The sequence below is a fragment of the Hevea brasiliensis genome, chromosome 9 (assembly GCF_030052815.1).
Source record: "Hevea brasiliensis isolate MT/VB/25A 57/8 chromosome 9, ASM3005281v1, whole genome shotgun sequence".
In the NCBI taxonomy this organism is placed as follows: Eukaryota; Viridiplantae; Streptophyta; class Magnoliopsida; order Malpighiales; family Euphorbiaceae; genus Hevea; species Hevea brasiliensis.
The window spans coordinates 12284415-12303624 of record NC_079501.1 but is presented as its reverse complement, the minus strand read 5'-3'; the positions used below and the strand labels follow the sequence as shown (position 1 = coordinate 12303624).

General features: G+C 34.5%; 2 protein-coding genes across 2 annotated transcripts; both read right to left on the bottom strand.

Moving 5' to 3' along the window:
• Positions 1-85: 85 nt before the first annotated feature.
• LOC110653349 (proteinaceous RNase P 1, chloroplastic/mitochondrial) lies at positions 86-7401 on the bottom strand. Its single transcript, XM_021808941.2, has 7 exons — positions 7074-7401; positions 5145-6388; positions 4408-4497; positions 4125-4306; positions 2405-2525; positions 1297-1365; positions 86-659 (listed from the first exon to the last, which is right to left on the bottom strand). The coding sequence occupies exons 2-7, from the start codon at positions 6303-6305 to the stop codon at positions 564-566; spliced, it is 1719 nt and encodes a 572-aa protein (XP_021664633.1). The 5' UTR covers positions 6306-6388; positions 7074-7401; the 3' UTR covers positions 86-563.
• Positions 7402-8952: 1551 nt separating this feature from the next.
• On the bottom strand, positions 8953-16815 carry LOC110653351 (zinc finger CCCH domain-containing protein 65). The gene is made up of 7 exons (XM_021808943.2): positions 16466-16815; positions 15002-16179; positions 14512-14586; positions 14154-14282; positions 12789-12839; positions 11504-11644; positions 8953-11383 (listed from the first exon to the last, which is right to left on the bottom strand). The coding sequence occupies exons 1-7, from the start codon at positions 16635-16637 to the stop codon at positions 10361-10363; spliced, it is 2769 nt and encodes a 922-aa protein (XP_021664635.1). The 5' UTR covers positions 16638-16815; the 3' UTR covers positions 8953-10360.
• Between the last annotated feature and the right edge of the window lie 2395 nt (positions 16816-19210).

Here is a 19210-nt window from a genome sequence, read left to right as displayed (position 1 = left end):
CGAATCATTGAATAAATTAAATCAAATATTTAAATTAAATCGATTTTATTCAAAATTTCAGTTCAAATCACCTCTAAAGATTACGTACCTCGTAAGAAATTCAAATTCATTCCTTGTGATTTGCATTTCCATAAAATTAACAAATGAGATGGAGCAGGGACAGTACCAATGGATCTGACAATTATCATCATCAGAATATATGGTCTGGAAAATGAAAAAAAAAAAAAAGATTTTTTGTGGTTGAAAAAAAAAAGACTCGTAACATATATTACAACCTAGGAAAGTCATCCAAAACATTCAAAGAGAAAGCAACGGTCAAGTATTGCCATTATATATTCGTCTTCAGCAACCTTCTTGAGGTTGCAGCCTCGTATAACAGCAGCGCCATCAAAGAACTAATCTCACAGCAGCACCGAGACACCTGGACGATGGCATACACCTGGACGATGGCATTCACCAGAAAATGCATATTATACTTTACTAAAATCTCTCAATCTATCTCACCAATGCATGTTCGTGCCCATTGCTGTGCCAAAAACCTGCCAATTTAGAGAGGATGTAGTTTATTTCCTTGCTCTGGTAGCACACAACCACTGCCTTGGTGTTTCAAGATCATCGCCTTTAATTGTTGGCACATGCCAACTACCATTTTCAGACTCCTGCATTTAAATCAAGGTACGCCAATATCAACAAATTTTTTTTTTAAATCAAGGTATGCCAATATCAATAAAATTTTTTTTATACGACCGGCCATATTATATAATAGTGAGTGTTGGGCACGAGTCGTACGTATCTAACATAAGAGTTACGGAGATGAGAATGTTAAAGTGAATGAGTGGTCATATTAGACTAAATAGAATCCGTAATGAGAATATTAGAGAAAAGATAAGAGTGGTGTCAATTGAGGATAAGTTGAGAGAATGAAGATTGAGGTGGTTTGATCGTGTAAAGCGTAGACATACGGAGGCCCCAGTTAGACAAGTAGAGCACATTAAGTTAGAAGATAGAAAGAAAAGAAAAGGTAGACCTAAATTGACTTGAATGAGAGTAGTACAACATGACCTAGAAGCATTACACATTTCCAAGGATTTAATCCAAAATCGTTTAGAGTGAAGAAAGAGAATCCATATAGCCGACCCCAAATTTTTGGGATAAAAGTTTAGTTGAGTTAAGTTGTATTGATAAAATAAATTAAGACCATTTTGTGACGGCTTGGAGCCACTACATTTCAGGCCCACAAAGGCATTTCAAGCCATACTTGTAGTTCACTTATGAACTGTTGGTCAATCATCTCACCTGAATGACAATTGAATACGGTGGAGGCACGTTTACGGCAAGTCCACTTGTTGATACAGAAACTCGAACCTGCAAAATTTTCCACAAAATGATGATTTTCCTTTTGAACGTATTGTCATGAATGCCTTGCAATAATGGGATATAGTTGAATGCAATTCTCACTATTTGTTCAGAAGCTACAAACTAACATTCTCAATTAAGTTTAGATGCACAGACACTCCCTAGTCCCAACCCCAAGCAAATTCAGCACAGTGAAAATCTTGTCAGTTCAACTTTTGGAATGTTAGATGACACATCATCTCATGTGAAAGAAGGGTTCATTAAACCATATACACAGATGCAAAGATCAATTTTGAAATAATTATCTCATTCCAATTAGTGTTGTTGTTGAGCAGACCAAGTCCAGAATCAAAATTTTGGGTTTGATTTGTTTAAACCTAATTTAAGCGCAAGCACAACACAAGCCTAACGTGGAGATCAAAAATTTGTTGAAGTTCGGATTGTTATTTTTTTCAAATGGGTTTCAATCTGCTCATAAACTTAATTGACAAAGGAACCCCATTCTCCTACTTTACAAGGAAGAAAGAGAGAGATACAGAGAGAAAGAGCCAGTCACTGAACCAAATTGCTTTGAAGCAAACCTTTTTGACATGTTCACACGAGAGCTCTTAAAGAAAGTAAATTAAATCAGGAGCAAAAAGCAGAGAGCAAGGGACAAAATTGAAGCATACAAACAATATGAAGTACTGATCTGAGAAAATGTAGATTTCCGTCATATGCTGAAATAAAAATGCAAGTAATGAGCCTATGTGTACAACAGTAACTAATAACAGATACATAAAATAAATGGATCTGGAACAATTCTTGAATAAGATCCACAGTGCTGAAAAAACAAGGAGAAGAAATCTGAGCCCATGCAATAATCTGAGTATCACCAGAAAACACCTTGTTTAGGAAATTCTCATGCATAAAACTGAATAAGTAGTTTTCCCCAGTTCCATGCAAGATAAACATTTATTCACCAGAGGCACAAATGTGGCAAAATGAATAATCAACATGACTTGAAACGTTAATAATGACCTTATTTACCTAAAACAATAGAAAGTACCTGGTGCTTTTCCTTCCATCTTGGAAAAAAGGAAGTCCCCAGCAACTGGAAAAGATGGTCCCTCATCTCATCGTTAGTCACCAATAAACAATTACAGCTAACAGCAGCATATAACCAGTACCTGTAAATAAACATGGCATGAAATTCAAAACAGAACTACAAAGGTGATAGGGAACATCGAATTTCATAGCATAATTGCTAGAATGAACTATGGAATTTTTATCAATAGTACAACTTTGCGCAATACAAGACAGTACAGTGTACACCACACTTTGCATGAACATTTTATTTTTAATATATAATTTAAAAAGTTATTAAAAAATGGTAAGAATATGCATAATAAATTAAATACCAATAAATAAAATTTTCAATAATTCAATTTCAAATACAATTGAAAATCATATTAGCATTTGATAAAATATTACAAACAATTTCTCACTATACAATTTACTTGATTAATCATTAAAATAATATATATATGCTGAAATGAAATGATTGCTGAAAAATTAAAAGACAAAAAATCTTTAAAGAGATTATTAATAAATTAAATGTAGATCCTAAAAATTGTCTAATAGTTCAATTTAAGATTTAATTGAAATGAGGTGTTAATCACAAAAACTTTAAATTACTTCATCCACTTGTCAGAATAAGGAATTTGTGTGTGTGTGTGTGTACTTATATTTATACATTTGAAATAGAATAAATAAGCAAACCGAATTCTCTATCTAATAAAGTAATTACTCATCTTAAAGAACAATCCTCAACGCAAACAGAATAAAATTTATCTATAATATATATACTTCCAAAAAATTACCCAAAGGATAAATTCCCACCACATCAACCATTCCTCATTCCCCGTGCACACCAATGACATCTATCTCATTAACTAGACCATCTATTGAAACATTAGCTATAGTTAAATTCCAAATAAAATCCCTCAGCAGGAGGAAAAATAAACAATAATTCACGACTTTCACAAAACCTCCATAACAAAATCATCTAATTGCTAAAATATCTTGCTTTTTCACCATCTTTGTAGGAAAAAAAAAAGATCATTAACAGGTAGTTTTGTTTTCCCCAAGAAAAGAGACTAGTGACAGAAATAAGATAGTATGGTGAACACTTATTTAGTTTATTTAATAGATAAATGGACTAAAAAATGATATGGAGAACGAGGTTTTGAAAAGAGGTATGACTAAGAATCAAAACCAAGACAAGGATTTCATGGTTTTGGAACTATTTATAGTTGTTGGCCTGCACTATGAACAGTAACTTAGTGGGAAATTAAGATTCTTTTGAAGTTAGTTGATGGGAGGTAAATTAGGTTTTGATGAAAGAAATTTTGCATTGGATCAAAATTTGCTTGAAAAATTGATGAAAGAATGATAAAACTCCTAGGTTCAAACCTGAAAGTCCTTAGGCATCACATTTACACGCCAAAGTTCCAATCAACATCACACAAAATCCAGAGTAACAAATTTTCAAATGCTTACTTTTTAATTAGTAAGAAAAGCATTAAAGCAGAGGCATTAATAGACTAAAGATAACTATAAACCTTAATAATGAACTCGTAAAACTAGTTTCAACTGAGGATTCCAGCTTCTCACTTCTGTAGAAAACCAAAAGGTTTAATGCTTTCTAGACTAACCAGGACTCAAGTCTAAATAAGACAAAAGGATGTGTCACTATCACAAGTAGAATTCACAACACAGAAACTTACCAATCATCATTTGAACCAGCAGGGGTAGCATAGAGCGCACCAGACTTTTTCCAAAACTCCAACAAGTTCTTGTTCCTAGGATTCTGAGCTGGACCTCCAGTTACACGACTTCTATGCAAAATAATAAGTGGCAATCTCTTTAATGGGCTCATTTGATGTAACTTACCCACCACAGTATTAAGCTTCAACCAAAAGGAACCATTAACAGTCCTGTCTATACATCTTGCTTTAAAATAAGTAAAGATGCAGTTCCATAAACATTAACCTTCACCAACTCACTTACCTGGTAAAAGCTGAAAGTCTTTTGATTGGCAAGACCCAAATTGGCTCCATCTACAACTGCATCAAATGGACCATGCTGCTGCAGCCACTCCTGAATAAGTTCACCTCCTTAGTCAGTCAGGATATTACTGACAATCATTTTATGCATCACTTGCCTGAAGCCTACAGAAGTAGCAACTATTGACTATTCACCAGCAACGTTAAAGCTAAACTAAAAATAAAAAATAAATAAAAAAAAAAGAATAAAAGATAAGGAAAAAGCTGATAGTGGTTTCTATGAAAATAAAGTTTACATCCATGCTGCAGGGCCCATCACCTTGTTGGCGGTGGATATGGACTTCACAACATGGAAGCAAACATTCATGTCATGGAAGGCTATAACACTATTTTAATATAGGAAAAATAATCTACTCATAAACATGAAAATAGTTATTATGGCCCCATCTATACTTCTATAGCAAACTTTAAACTTTTAAGCATCATCTCTTGATCCAAGAACCAAATTTAGGAGGTAAAAAGAAAGGACAGAAAATGTGAAAACAACAACAATTACTGACCAAAATTGGACAGCTTAAAAATGTTGAATGGTAATATCAAAGAAACAAATACTTTTCACACTTATGCAATATATATTTATAAGAGTTCACAAAAGAGAAAAACTATCAACAACAACAACAATTACAATAACCATTATTCACTGATATCGCATATCAGAGCAATAACAAGCTGTTGTTTTACCTGGAATTGAAGAAAGTCGGTCCTAACCTCTCTTTTGCAAGCTAACTTGCTTAATGAGGTAGCAAAATTTTCTGTTTCTCTTGGATCTATATCAATGCAAGTAAGCTTCTCACCACAAGAATGACAAACACCCTTCTCATCAATTTGAGTCCTCACTGCCCTCCACTGCCCATTCCCCAACCACCCTTGCCCATGCCAACCTCCACCTCCCATCAAAATTTCTTCTCTTACTTTGCTTGTGTCCCAATTCTCCTTTCCAACTTTTGAAGCATCCTCAGACTTGAACCAATCCTCTATAATCCCAACAGTTGAATATGTAACTTGCCTGACAGTGGCTCGCAACCGATGCAGTATCTCATACACCTTGTCTTCCCTCTTCACATCAGCACTAAGTTTTAAGAGAGCAGAAAGCTCAGGCTCTTCAGGCATCACCCTAGATTCAACCATGTGTGCATCAACTTCATAAGCTCTATCAGCCATCCCCTTCTTACAGAATCCAAACAATGCTGGTCCATATGAACGCAATTTTGGCAGGATATTAAAACCTTTCATCTGCTTAACCAAATCAAAAGCCATTTCTGGGTCTTCCAATGCAAGAGCCAATCTTGCTGCATTAGTAAAAGTAGCTTCATTTGGAGGAACTTTATCAATAATCATCTGTCGAAAAATCTCAATACCCCTTCTGTAACACAAACTAGAGGCATTTGCATCAACCTCATCTCCATTCAATTTAACAGAAGAACCAGAAGAACACAAATAGAGCAGCACATTGTAGTGGTGTTGGTTAAGCTGGATCCCATTTATTTGTGCCTCATCATACAAGTGAAAGGCTTTAACAATATCACCATGCCTTGAGCACATATTTAGCTCTGATCTAAGCAGTCCCTCAGGTGACATCCACCGTGCTTTCTTCTTTGATTTGTCTGACACTTTATCTGTAGCCATTCCAGAGGATTCACAAATCTGCTTTGTTACAGAAAGATCATTGGCTTGAATATTGTGAACAGGTCTGGCAAATAAGCAACTGTGGTAAAGGAGAAGTGAACGACAGAAAGTATAGGAACTATTTCTAAAAATTGACAGCAACGGCATTTGGGTGAAGAAAGCGAAGAGAGGAGAGGTTCTATTAAAAGGGGATGCCAAAGAGCTTCCACGCTGCATCAATAACAGATATTATCAACGTCTTCCGGTTGTGTTCACAAAAGTACGAATTATAATTGGGAGCAATCATTAAGCTGTTTCATCTGTAAGCAATAACAATACATAGACACATAGTTAATAAAAAAGCAATCACTTTAAACAGCCCAAAAAAAAAAATCTCCATTAGAATGAAGAAATAAATAAAATTTTTCATAACTTGATCTTTGCTAAATAAAAAATTGTCACTTTTATCTCTGCCCACCATAACTAGTTTGTGCCTTTTCATTAGTAGTGTGTAAACACATTACTTTCCAGTAATATTGTTGTTACCATTCAATAGTTCTATATTTCCAGATGCCTTATAGTGGGTCTATCATTGGCCACTCATTGTGTCCCAAGTTCCAAGGCTACCATGATATGATACTCTGAAATTCCTCGAGATAATTTCATATGAGAATCAGCAATCTGATTATCTGAATTGCTCCAAACTTTCATACACTGGATTAGCAGCTTACCTAAATCCTAACAACAAATAAAATAACAATAGCATCTACTAGAAAGCAAACTACCTGATTATATAAACTAACCAAAAGTGAGGAAGTTAATTCAGCTTAGTTTCCATAGCAAAACCATATAAAAATCTTTTCTTTTGTCGGTTTCCATAGCCCATTCATTTCATCCACTAGAAACCGACAAACAGAAAGATGTAATCACTAATTGGGTACTCCTAGGCAAATCCAATTCATTAACATTGCAGACTGAAAAACCAGAACATAATTAACCATGTACCTGAAGAGGAGAAGAAAGGAGGGATTGAGAGTATCAAGCTGAAAGATTCTCAAGAGTATAAACTCAATTGCGCACTCAAATTCAATACAAAAAACGAAAGCTGCGATTTATGAAGCTCCCTCTTCTCAGCCCTTTATTCTTCAGTCTTCGATAGCTAAAGGCGTGACTTTTACCCTTTGTTATTGGATTGAGGGAAATGGAGAGACACATTTGCTTTGTCTACATAGCAAATAGAGGAAAGAAAATGAGAAGGAACGAGGAGGATTGAAGGGAAATTATATTTTTTAATATTTTTTATGAACTTAAAATATTTTCTTTTAATTTGGAGCGAAACGAAGAGAAATGGTGGAAATTAAGTGTTATTTATATTAAAATTATTTATATATTTTTAATATTATATAATAATAAAATTATAAATTTATAATAATAAAATAATTTTATATGGAGAAAATTTTTATTTTTTTTATTTTAATAAAATATTTAAATAATAAAAAAGAAATTTAATTTATTTTTTTCTCTATTTTTTCGCCTTGATTTCTCGTCAATTCCCTTCTTAATTAAGTATCCATATAAAGGGTTAAAAATCCAAAACTATGGTGGGCGTGAGAGGGGACAAAGGGAAGAGATTTTTTTTTTTAAAGAGAAAAGAGGAGAAAGATATAATTTTAAAATTTTACATGGACCGACACTTATTTGTAACTTTGTCAAATTATTAATAAAATAAATAATAAAAACATATCATTTAAATTTTTAAAAAATAAAATTAAAAATAAAAAATATATCTTATAAATATTTATAAAAATTTTTATTTACATAACTTATTTTTTTCACTTAATTTTAATATAGTTTATGGTTATTTTTAATATATGAATATATATTAATTTTATTTAAATTTTTATATTAAATATTAAGAACTAAAAAGTGATTTATATTCCAAATAAAACTCTTAGGAAGCTATATAAAAATCTAATAAATTATGTTTTTATCACTTGACATACTAAATAAAACTCTTATTTGTGAAAACTTTTAATGAAAACTCTTGTTAATAATAAAAAGTACAATTTTTTGTAATTATAATTTATAAATATGACTGTATATTAATTTTATTTAAATTTTTATATTAAACATTAAAAAATTAAAAAAAATTACACATTAATATTTTAAGCATTAAGAAAGTAAAAAAGTTACATATTAAATTGTGGTAATAATAAGACATAAGAGTAATATTGGTAAATAAAAAAAAATAATAGAGTGACATTTGTCACTTTTTAATGAATTCATTTTAAAGATCAATCTTATTATATTTATATAAATAATAACATATCGGGTGCCTAAAAAAAATTAATTCTCAAATGAATCATAAAAGCAAATTCAAATTTGCAAAGCAACTTAATAATTGTACTTACTTTTTCGAAGATAATTATGCTTAACAATAATTACATATATATTAAAAATGATAGAGTCAAGCTCGACTCTCTCCACTTCTTATATTCAAACTTGTAAAATTAAACATATATTAAAAATTTGTTATAATTTTAACCTTAACCTTGCAACATCTGTGAATTCAATGATGTAGTCATTTTTAACAAATTTTGATAAAATAAACAACACATGTCAAAATCTTTTTATTATTATTTTTTTTTAAACTACAAAATAAAGCTATTACGTGTACTATTCACTGTCCCACTTAATCTGAAATCGTCGATTAGATAAATGTTATCTTTGATATAAGCCACCCGATATAATACATCGATCATCGAATACTAATTGGAGATACGAATTTGTTCATACAGAACCAAAATAATTATGACGCAGCAGGTCATTGGAGTTCATATTTAAATTTTTAGACATCACAAACAGTAGAATGGAAAAACAGATATCAATAAAGCATATGGGTAGATATGATCATCTAGCCACCACCTGAATGATTTTTAACTGGATGTTGAGTCAAGCAATGTTCATATTAAATTTGTGAGATTTATAAAAGAAGAACAAAAAAATAACAAAATACTTTCTTTAATAACCAGTTTGCAGAACTTCAATTACCGTGCACAGGTTCACCTTGGTGCAGAATGGATGCCCCAGCACTAAGAGTTACTGCCACCAATTATTGCCCTCCAAACTATACAAAAACAGAACCGGAAGTATTTTCATTTGTCCCCCCAACGTTCCTCCAATTTGCAGGGTATAAAGCTCGCGTTGTCCAGGGTATAAAGCTCGCATTGTCCCAGTCTATTGCAGGAGGGTCATGTGCGATACTGTTGCTCAACCCTTGTGCTGGCCTAAAACACTCTCCTAAAATCCAGAGCAGCAATTAAATTGATCAGCATCATTGTAGCTCAGTGCAGGAAAATGTGAAGGCTTGACTTATACATTACCGAGAAACAAATGCGAGTACCACAATGATGTTTCCCTCATATATCGGTTGCAAAATGAAGTTTGCTAGACAATGGCACACAAGCTATCCCTTGCCTTAAAAACGCCAAATAGAAAACTTTTTTGAATTCTAAATTTACATTTTATCGTCCCTTGCTAGACAAGAGGCCCTTGAATTGACAAATAATAAGATGTAAAATTCTATTTGACAAAAGCCTTCCAAGAATGCTACTCAGAAACTGTAATCACAAGAGAGTAACTATCACATGGCATTGATCAACTTTAACATGACAAATGCCTATCCAAGTTGAATCTAGGCCAATGTATATTGGGTCGATAAGTTCATCTTGTCCAGAAATGCTAGGATTTTACAGACTATTACCTCCTGGAGAATCTACCAAGCCTGCAGCTAGCCAAATCTTTAGAATGTGTGTTCAAAGAGATTTACCGAAACTGTTTTTTAGCCAAAAAATGTACTCCTTCACCTCCATCGGCTCCTCTATGGTACAGCCACTATTAACCACCAGTACATAATTTTTTTTCCAAGAATATTGGCTAAATTTTTCGCTATTAAATGAAAACCAATTGTAAAAGGTAGAAAAAGAAAGAAGGGTGTGGTTAGAGTTGTGCAAACTGTAGCTCATTAAGTACAACTGAAAGAGAGAGAGCAGCTGGAGGAAGGGAGAAGGGTAAAGAGTGAACTAATAATTGCTAGCACTGACCAGTGAATGGCCTCTCACTCTCTCTCTTTGGTGTGGCATTTTGGAGAGCTAAAAGCTTCAAAATTAGCTCCAAAATTCTCATGCTAACTCCATCTTAAATCACGTTCCCAACAACAATCTATTTGCTAAACAGCAACACTAGATTAGAAATCCAAAATTTTTATGCTTTTGCTGAGTCGTTATGTGAATCTAAGGTTGCACACTATCCCCAGTTTCCTTAATGGCCCTGCTACTGACAGCAAGAGTACCAATGCTGGATTGCTTTATCTTCATTTCAGATTCAACCTTTGCTGCAAATGCAAGAGTAGATAAAAATGCCTTCTGAGCTGACTTTGGTGTGTTTTTTAACCACGGATGTTCTAAGTGATCTGCAGATGGACCTGAACCATGTGCAGAAGCTGACAACCCTGGTGGGATTGCACTTGGTTTCTCAGGTGCAACTGCGCTTGCTTGAACAGATCTATCAACATATGAAGCTGAATTGGACGACGAGCTACCCAGAGAATTACTTCTAGAACCATCTGTTGACGATTCCCCAGATGACAAAATGTTTGATTTCAGAGGCACTGCTGCAAATTTACTTACCTGCAGCATCTTATTCAACCAAGGCGGTGTATTTGACACACTTTGCCTTGATTCTTTACCAACTTGGATGCTATTACTTGTATGTAGAGGTGAGGACGACTGCTTAGTCAAATCAACATTGTTTGATAAAGATAACTTGGCACCATTATTGCTAGTTAATTTCTTAACACTGGAAAATTCCCATGGTGCTTTGCCAAATGAGAGGAAATTTATTCCCTTGGGTGGCACAGCTGCTGGAGTACCACGCGGAATCTCATTTGAATTTTGAATTGAGCCTGACGCACTTCTATCTGTCTTATTTCCAACTTTGAACTCCTCATTCCTTGTCAGAGATGAACTGCCTGGCACAGAATGACTGGATTCAGCAACAGATGATTTGCCAGCAGAGAGAAAGGTAATGCCTTTGGGTACCAGCACAGGTGGATTCACAACACTCTTGGCCACATTATGCTCTGTATTTTTGCAAGAACTAACTCCCACAGTGTCAGGAGAGGCTTTGGCATTGTGATGGGAAGTTCCATCACTATCAAGTTGCTTTTTAGAATTAGAAGTGCCTGGCAAGGATTGAGGTTTCAGGTCAGGAGTGCTAACATTTGATGCGGATGGAAGATCTTCCTTGAGTGGTAACTGAGGAACAATAGACAATTAGCTACTAAGCAAGTAGCAACAACAAATATTAGGTGAAGATAGTGAAGCAGTAGTGATTTAGTGCACTACAAACGAGAGTGACTAAGGGCAAGAAGATACCTTGTGTGAAAACATGCAATCCTCACCCCTGCTGCAAGAACCAGTTGATACATAATTAGTACATGGATACTTGGAGAGCTGGTGGTCAAATGGACAATCGTCCCCCTTCAAGCACGAGTGGCGTGCAAAATGACAACATGGCTGCAACAACAGAATGGATGACAACAAACACTTAGCAACAACAATAACAACTGAATCAACAATCAATAGGTAAGGAAATTCTGTAAAAGATAGCTATTAGCCTATGATGGACAGTGCAAAGTAAATGGCAGATTATTGCATGGGAAGCTTCCTTTGAAGGATGCATCGCTAGATTGTTCCCAGCTAAAAATTCCTATTGCCCTCTTTTCTGCAGCAGTCCAAAGAATTGATGATTTATTCTCAATTGCTGCAGAAAAGAGAGCAACAGGAGAAAGTTATATGGGTTGGAAATAAGAGGCATTGAACAGGAGTTGGATATCATTCTGTGAAATTATAGATGAAAATATAGAGTCAGCACCAGTCTTATGGTGTACAGGGATGTATTTTGGAGATGAGATACACTCAAGGTCAAGCATAAAAGAGAATTTAGTAGTAATTAGTAAAATTAAATCTCACTTCTAACTATGGAGAGGGTAAAGAAAAATAACTTCCCTCTGGCAGAATATGTGGTGTGTTGGTCTTCACATAAAAGTGTTTTCTTTTTCTTTTCCAATTCATTTTTAAGGTGCAAAGCTTTCACTGGCATTCTTATAGATAAAGGCTGAGCAAAGCTGAAAAAGATAGCAAAAATATCCACAATCACATTATACATAAGTAAGAGATTTCATCTGTATTTTAATCCACATTCGTGAATGTCGAATGGTATTATAACAGTTGAGTTTTTTTGACAACTTAAGGAGCAAATGTAGGGAGGTGTATTGCATGGAGAATGAATGGTTGTTAAGGATATCATGACATTTTGGGGGATAGTAAGGTCATCTTCTCAAGGATATCACTTTCTTCACTGTGAATATCTCCAACCTTCAGCCATTCTTACACTTTTGAGCATTCATTGACTATCTGTTTACACCTTTCTCCTTCCCTCCAAATTCTTTATTTATAGGTGCTTCTGTTGAAAAATCCTGTATGCTAGGCAGAATCCCTATTTCTGTGTTCTTCAATGCATTATCATGCATCCCCACCCAAAGAAAAGAATTCAGAAAAGAAAGAAAGAAAGAAAGAAAGAAAACTTGTTTAAGTATAAAAGGATAAACTATGCTACCGGCATTACAAGAAATAGAAGTACCAAGTCAAATGATTATACCTTTGATTTTGTCAGCGGTATTGTATCATGTGAAAATTTGCAATTTTCACCCTGTGAAAGGAAAAGGAAAAAAGTTAACAATGAGTACCAGGCTAAATTAGTAAAATTAGACCAGGCTAAATTAGTAAAATTAGAGGAAACTAGATTATAATCACCATTAACCAAAACAATGCAACAATCTCAACAAAAGAAGCAGTTCTTCCAAGCACTTAGATTGGAAGCCAAGGTCCACTAGAAAGCCCTCTTTAGGAAGTTCCGCCTTAATGATTTCTACTGAAAAGAAATCCATTAAGAGAAGGAATGAGTTTTGTTGGGAGGAAATCCAATCAGGAGAAGGGAGTTGGTAGAAATTTCCTTGTTTGGTTAGCAAACAAGAAAGGAAGGAGGAAAGTACAAAGGAAGGAACCTTTAAATTTGAGCCCATAGGATAATTCATCCCAAAACTGACAGAAAAGTAAAACCTAAGGAAAAGGTTACTTGAGATGAAGAGGGTCTTTTTTATTATTATTTCATATAGTCAAGAATTATGTAGAATACATAATAATTTCATAGTTAAGGGGAAGAATCACAATAAAACACAGCTGAAAGAAGAACATTTAGAGTAAAGTGGGCTCACATATATGCATAAATAATCTAAGAATGGCTAAAGCCAACAAAAGAACAATATTTATCACACAAAAGCTAAAGCAATAAAATATCACATATTAGCAGTGCCAAACAATCACCAGAGCTCAACATTATTTAAGGATATCAAATAACCCTCTCCAAAGTAGCCCACAAAATTAAGCTCCTAGAAAGTTTTTGGTTATATGACAGAATGCACCTTTGCTGCAGACAAGAATGAAGTGACTCAAAATGATAGGTACTCAACTAAAGGCCCAATGTATTCCAGAATAATTAAGAAGATGCTTCTAGAACCTGAGAAGGAAGTCTCTAGAACAATACAGCGGGAGGGTGAGCAACGGAAAGGAAGTCTGTTAGCTACAAATGTGGGAGCCGATTCACGTGAGAAAGAGTAGCAGCAGGGAATGTTATAAATAAGTGCTCATTGAGTGAGGGGAGGCTTCTTATTATTTTCTTTCGGCTATTGCTGTGACTAGCTATGCTACTATGGGATGTGACTCCTGGAATTGAGTGTTTGGGGTTTTCTTTCTTCCTTTGTTGTTTGATAGAAGAAGAGAGGTGATTGTATTTGAGAGTTATTATTGTAAAGACACTGATCATTACTTAATAGTAATTCAAGTTACAATTTATTATCTAGTTTATTCTTTCCTCTGTTCCTCGCTTTATCAGAAGTAGTTCAAAGATCAATACAGAGATCACACAAGATCCAAAGAATTTAGAGCACAGCAAGAACACAGTCACCTCCTGGCATCTCCCTTTAATGTAATGACGACAGAATACTAAAGGTTTTGGATTCTGTACTGGACGTAGTTTCAGCCTCTTGACACCAAGCTCTCGATTCTTTTGTGCTCGTTTCTTCCGTTTTTTTTCCTGCAAGGAAACATTAAATCAATAACATAACAAATGTTTGCTACCTTCAAAATTAACATGAGGACATTTTTGGTCTTAAGAATGCATAGAATAAAATTTTAGATGAATGGCAGAAAATGGAATTAATTGACCTAAAAAAGAAAACTTGTGCGCGTTCAAAATCAATAGGTTACACAGACAGATAATCCATTCAAACGCCACAGAAAACAGGGTAGGAAATATCCGACACCTTTTTCTTTGCTTTCCTTTCCTCAGAAGGGGGTCCTCGCTTTTTCTTATTCCTTAGACCAGCATCTTGCTTCAGCTGACCAATAACAAACAAAACAATGGGTTAAAATCTGGACTCATACTTAACAATTTCATCATGGTTCCAGAACTCTAAGACTTTCAGCCACTCCATCATTTCATGAGTTTATGACAAACATCATGCACACACATGCATATAAATGTGTAAGGAATAAGTGCAGATCAAGAGCCACCACTAAGATTTTGGTGATCATTCTCTTAAGTAAATAGTTTGAGGAATTTTCATAAGTAAATGGAAACAGCACACACAGACACAAACTGATGGGCCATGGCCAGGTACACAGCATAAAGAAGATTGTTCCTGAGTATGAATTCAAACCAACATAGTTTGTCACTCAAAATTCAGTCATAATGAAATAAAAAAACCATATGAATTAGCAAATATAAAAAGAAAATTGCAAGAAGAATCATACCTTTTCTTTACATGCGTTTTCTTGGCTTACAATTGCAATTTGATCTCCACTTTTGGCATACGGTGCTGAATTCTTACCTTTCTTTTTTCCCTTCACTCCACTTCCTTTCTTTAGTTCCTTAGTTTCACAAATTTTCTTTTGTTTCTTATACCCACCTAGCTCTTCAACTAATATAGGATCTCCATAAGCAATAACTTTGCGTTTACTGGCCATCTTATCTCCTACATCTTTGGTTTCCACTTTTCTCGTATCAATCATATTATCAACCATCTCCAATGTAATGAAACTGGACCCAGAATCCTTTTTATTCGCTTCTTTCTTGTCATTGAGAGGGAACTTATTTCTATCTGTAACATCTTCAGAAAGTTGCTTCTGCTCTTGTGGCCCTACAACATCTTCAGAAGGCGTATCAACTAATCTGCCACAGACCTGAAACTCACCAGAAATTTCTCCTTCTTCCATTTCACCATCTTCAATCATATGATCAGAAGAACCCACTGCACCAATAGTACAAACTGATTTCCCTGATTCCATCTCTTTTTGACGCATCTCATGACTGGCTTCCAACTGATTATTTCTCATTGAGGAACTTTTATCTTCATGGTTATCACTCAATTTTGAAACTTCATAAGTTACAATTTTATCCAAAGATGAATCTATGGTTGCAAAAGTATTTTGAGTTGAGTGTTCTTTGTCAATATGTAGCCGACCAACACCCCCACATCCCTCCATAAAAATTGGTTGAAGATCCAAATGTGCTTCTTGGTTATTAGAAAATGTACCCACAGCACTACCATTCTGGCTCTCATCCAATGATGTGGTTGCAAAATTACAAACATTATCATGAACAACTTCTTTATTTCCTTTCATTACGTCCTCTAATTCATCCATTAGCAATCGTTGCAGCTGCCCAAATCCTTTATCTTGTAAACCAGTTTCATTAGTATCATCATTGACTGCCACTGGCAAGTCCCTTTGTTTGGATGGATCCTCATCTTCTTCTATTCTCATGAAATTCTCTATCTCATCGATCACTGCCTTTGTGTCACATAAACCATCTCGGAAGCCAGCCGGGTCAAAATTCTCATTACCCAACACAATATTTTGAGTCAGGGAATCAATTTGATCCATGCCCGTGACAACCTCAGATGCTTTTCCTGGTTCATTGCTATGATTATCTTCAACAAAAAATTAGCATCATTGACATTAATAAGAAGCAATAACCGAAAGCACTAATCTCAGACACTTGTATGATGCTAACGCGATGATGATGTTTTGGGAAAGGAGTTTCCCTATGCAACTTCAAGCAGAAAAATCAAAGCAAAAATTTTGCTCATATTCAATTCCGTAACCAAACAACAGCTAGTAATTAAAAAAAATGAAAGAAAAATTCTCAGCATCCAAACAATAATTTCGCCTTAAAAAAAAAAAGAAAGAAAATTCAAATTAAAGAAGCGAAATTACCTGACTTTAGCTCCTGAGGTACAATTCGGGAGAGTTCACAGAGTTCCGGATGGTTATGGCATTGCGATAGAATTCGCACCAAAGTATAATAAGTTTCGCTTTTGAGATGCGATTTATGATGAGGTCGAAAATGGAAAAGAGATTTCGGGGTCTCACTTTGTGGTTTCTCCATTGGGTTTGAAGTAGAGCTGTTACCGGCGTAATAAGCAGCGGAATGAAGAGCAAGATGTTGGCGGTGACTGGTGAGAAATAGGCGGAAAGGAGAGAGAAAAGAAGATCGATGGTGTAAAATAAGGCAGAGAAAGTTGATGATCGGTTGTGGACGGCGACTGGCGGGAGTTGAGAAAGACGAGCGTAGCATGATAATTAATAGATGGTTCTCTTATACGATGTCGTTTAAGAAATAACAATGTCAAGTCTTCCCTGGGCAGAGTCGAACTTCCTGGTCAATTATTTTATTCAACTTTTAACTTACGCCCAATTAGAGGCCGCCACGGTCCGATTTTGAATCGAAATTAAATCAAAATCAGTTTGATTAAAATCGAATCAAAATTAATTAAAATTAGAATTGGCCTCGAACTGGATTGAAACTGTCTTTTTGCGGTTTGGTTTAGGTTCAGATTTTTTAAGAACTGTGAATTGATGGTTCCGAACCGGATTGAACCAACGATTTTAAATCGGATTAAATCAGTGATTTAAATATAAAAAAATTCAATAAATATGTTACCTCACTCCTAATTTATTTATATATATCATTAATTATCTACATAATTATTCTCTGTATTTTCTTTAATTTTTAATATTTTTTCAATTTTTCTCAATTCTCTAAATAATTATGTTCTATACTCATTTTAATTTCTAATACTTTCTCAATTTTCCTACTTTATTATTTTATATACTTACTGAAATTTTCAATACTATCTCAATTACTTTGTTATTACTTTAAATCCTCAATAAAATTTCCAATACCTTCTATTTTAATTTTTTTCTCTTTTATACTTTTTAATTATTAATTATTATATAATTTAAAAAAAAAAGCAAGTAATAGAACTAGAAATTTTTATTCCTCTAAATCTTAAAGAGATATTTAGGCAAAATTAAGTTCATATACTTTTTGCTAATTTCTTTAAAAAAAATTAATTTTATTTCTAGTTTTTTAATCAGGTTCAAGTCTTTATTTATTAAATTTTTCTTAAAAATAAATTATTTTCTTTCTTTTTTTTTCCTTATTTTATTTTGATTGAAAGAATTCTAAGAAAAATTAAAATATTTTTACAAATATAACATAAATTTTGAATCAATAAAATTTTTCTCTAATTTTTTTTGTCTAAACTACCCTTAAACCATCCTTAAACCACTTCCAAACTGTCCTTTAAACTGTCTTGAACCGTTTTTTTTCAAACCGCCCTTTAACCCATTTTAAACCGGGGCTCAAACCGGAACCAGCGGTTCAGGAACCGTCTTCCAAACTGTCCCTGGCGATTTGGTTCAGGTTCATGATTTCATTGAACCTAAACCGGCGGTTCAGGAACCATAACCGATGTGTTCCGGTTCCTGAACCGTGGCCACCCCTACGCTCAAGCATGTTATTTTTAAATTTTTATTCTAATTAATTTATAATTTTTTATTTAAATTTAAATATGCTAAATTTTTGAAAAAAAAAGAATTTATAATGTTTAATGTCGACACCATATTTTAGCCGATCACCGAAGTCAATAAACTTTGAAAGTCGACCTCTAACTGACATTCTTCGGTTACAAGTAACTTGATTAGGAAATAAACCGATCTTGCATCTAATCGAATGCTTTCCGATCTCTCAACAAAGGAGATCACACCAATATCAGGTCCCTATGCCATCCAATCTCATTTCCGATCTCTCGTCAAAGGAAATCAAACCAATATCAGGTCTCCGTGCCATCCAGTCTTATTTATGATCTCTCCTCTATAAATATTTTGGAAAATCATTTAATAAAGTTAAAGTTTCAGTCTGACTTAATGGTGTTTCCGATCTAAAGTATTCAAATCAAGTTTCCAATTTTAATTATCTAAAGTTTTATCCTGTGTTTGGTCCCGCCTGAGGCCGATCTCATACTTACAATATTTTTCCGATCTCTTATATTTAGATTAATAATCGCTTTTAAGTTTGATGTTCTAATATGTTCAAACAATCAAGCACTCGTACAATTTGGATACTTTCCGATCTCATCAAGAAATTAAGCAAAAGGGATTCTATTTCATTTCAAAATAAAAGTACAAGTCATTCAGCTGGAGGATCACCCCTAGCCTGTTCCACATCAACATTTTCCTCACCCTCTCTATCTCTCTTGGGCTCCTCCTCGCTTTCGTCTTCAGTCTCTGGGGCGAGCTCATTCATCCAGGAGAAGTCCTTTTAAGGATATCGTTTCTTCAGCTCGGCCATAAGGTCATTATGAGCGTTCACATAAGCCCCTGCCTCCTTCATAGTGATCTCCTCTTCCTTAGCTTGAAGCTCCTCATCCTTGGCTTGGAGCTCTTCCTCCTTCGCCTGAAGGTCTTCAGTATAACGAGCGAGATCGGCAGACCAACTAGCTCGAGAGTCTTCGAGTTCCCGTTCCACTTCAACGATCCTCTCCTCATAACGCTTCATCTGATCCTCCATTCTGGCGATGTATTCGTTAGCAGAGGAGAGCTGAGCTTGTGCAGCAGAGGCATCTTGGACCGCCTTAAGGATCTCTTTCTTCAAGCCGTGGGCTTTCTCTCTGAGAA

Bases quoted from the DNA above. Each gene is read 5' to 3' on its own strand.
- LOC110653349 (XM_021808941.2), bottom strand. From the start codon at position 6,305: ATGCAGCGTGGAAGCTCTTTGGCATCCCCTTTTAATAGAACCTCTCCT. The intron at 4,307-4,407 runs GTAAGTGAGTTG...TTTTGGTTGAAG, and splicing joins AGACTTTCAGCTTTTACCAG to CTTAATACTGTGGTGGGTAA. The intron at 2,526-4,124 runs GTAAGTTTCTGT...GTTTATTTACAG, and splicing joins GCTGGTTCAAATGATGATTG to GTACTGGTTATATGCTGCTG.
- LOC110653351 (XM_021808943.2), bottom strand. From the start codon at position 16,637: ATGGAGAAACCACAAAGTGAGACCCCGAAATCTCTTTTCCATTTTCGA. The intron at 14,283-14,511 runs GTGTCGGATATT...GTTTCCTTGCAG, and splicing joins AAAGGAAAGCAAAGAAAAAG to GAAAAAAAACGGAAGAAACG. The intron at 11,384-11,503 runs GTATCTTCTTGC...ATTGTTCCTCAG, and splicing joins ATTGCATGTTTTCACACAAG to TTACCACTCAAGGAAGATCT.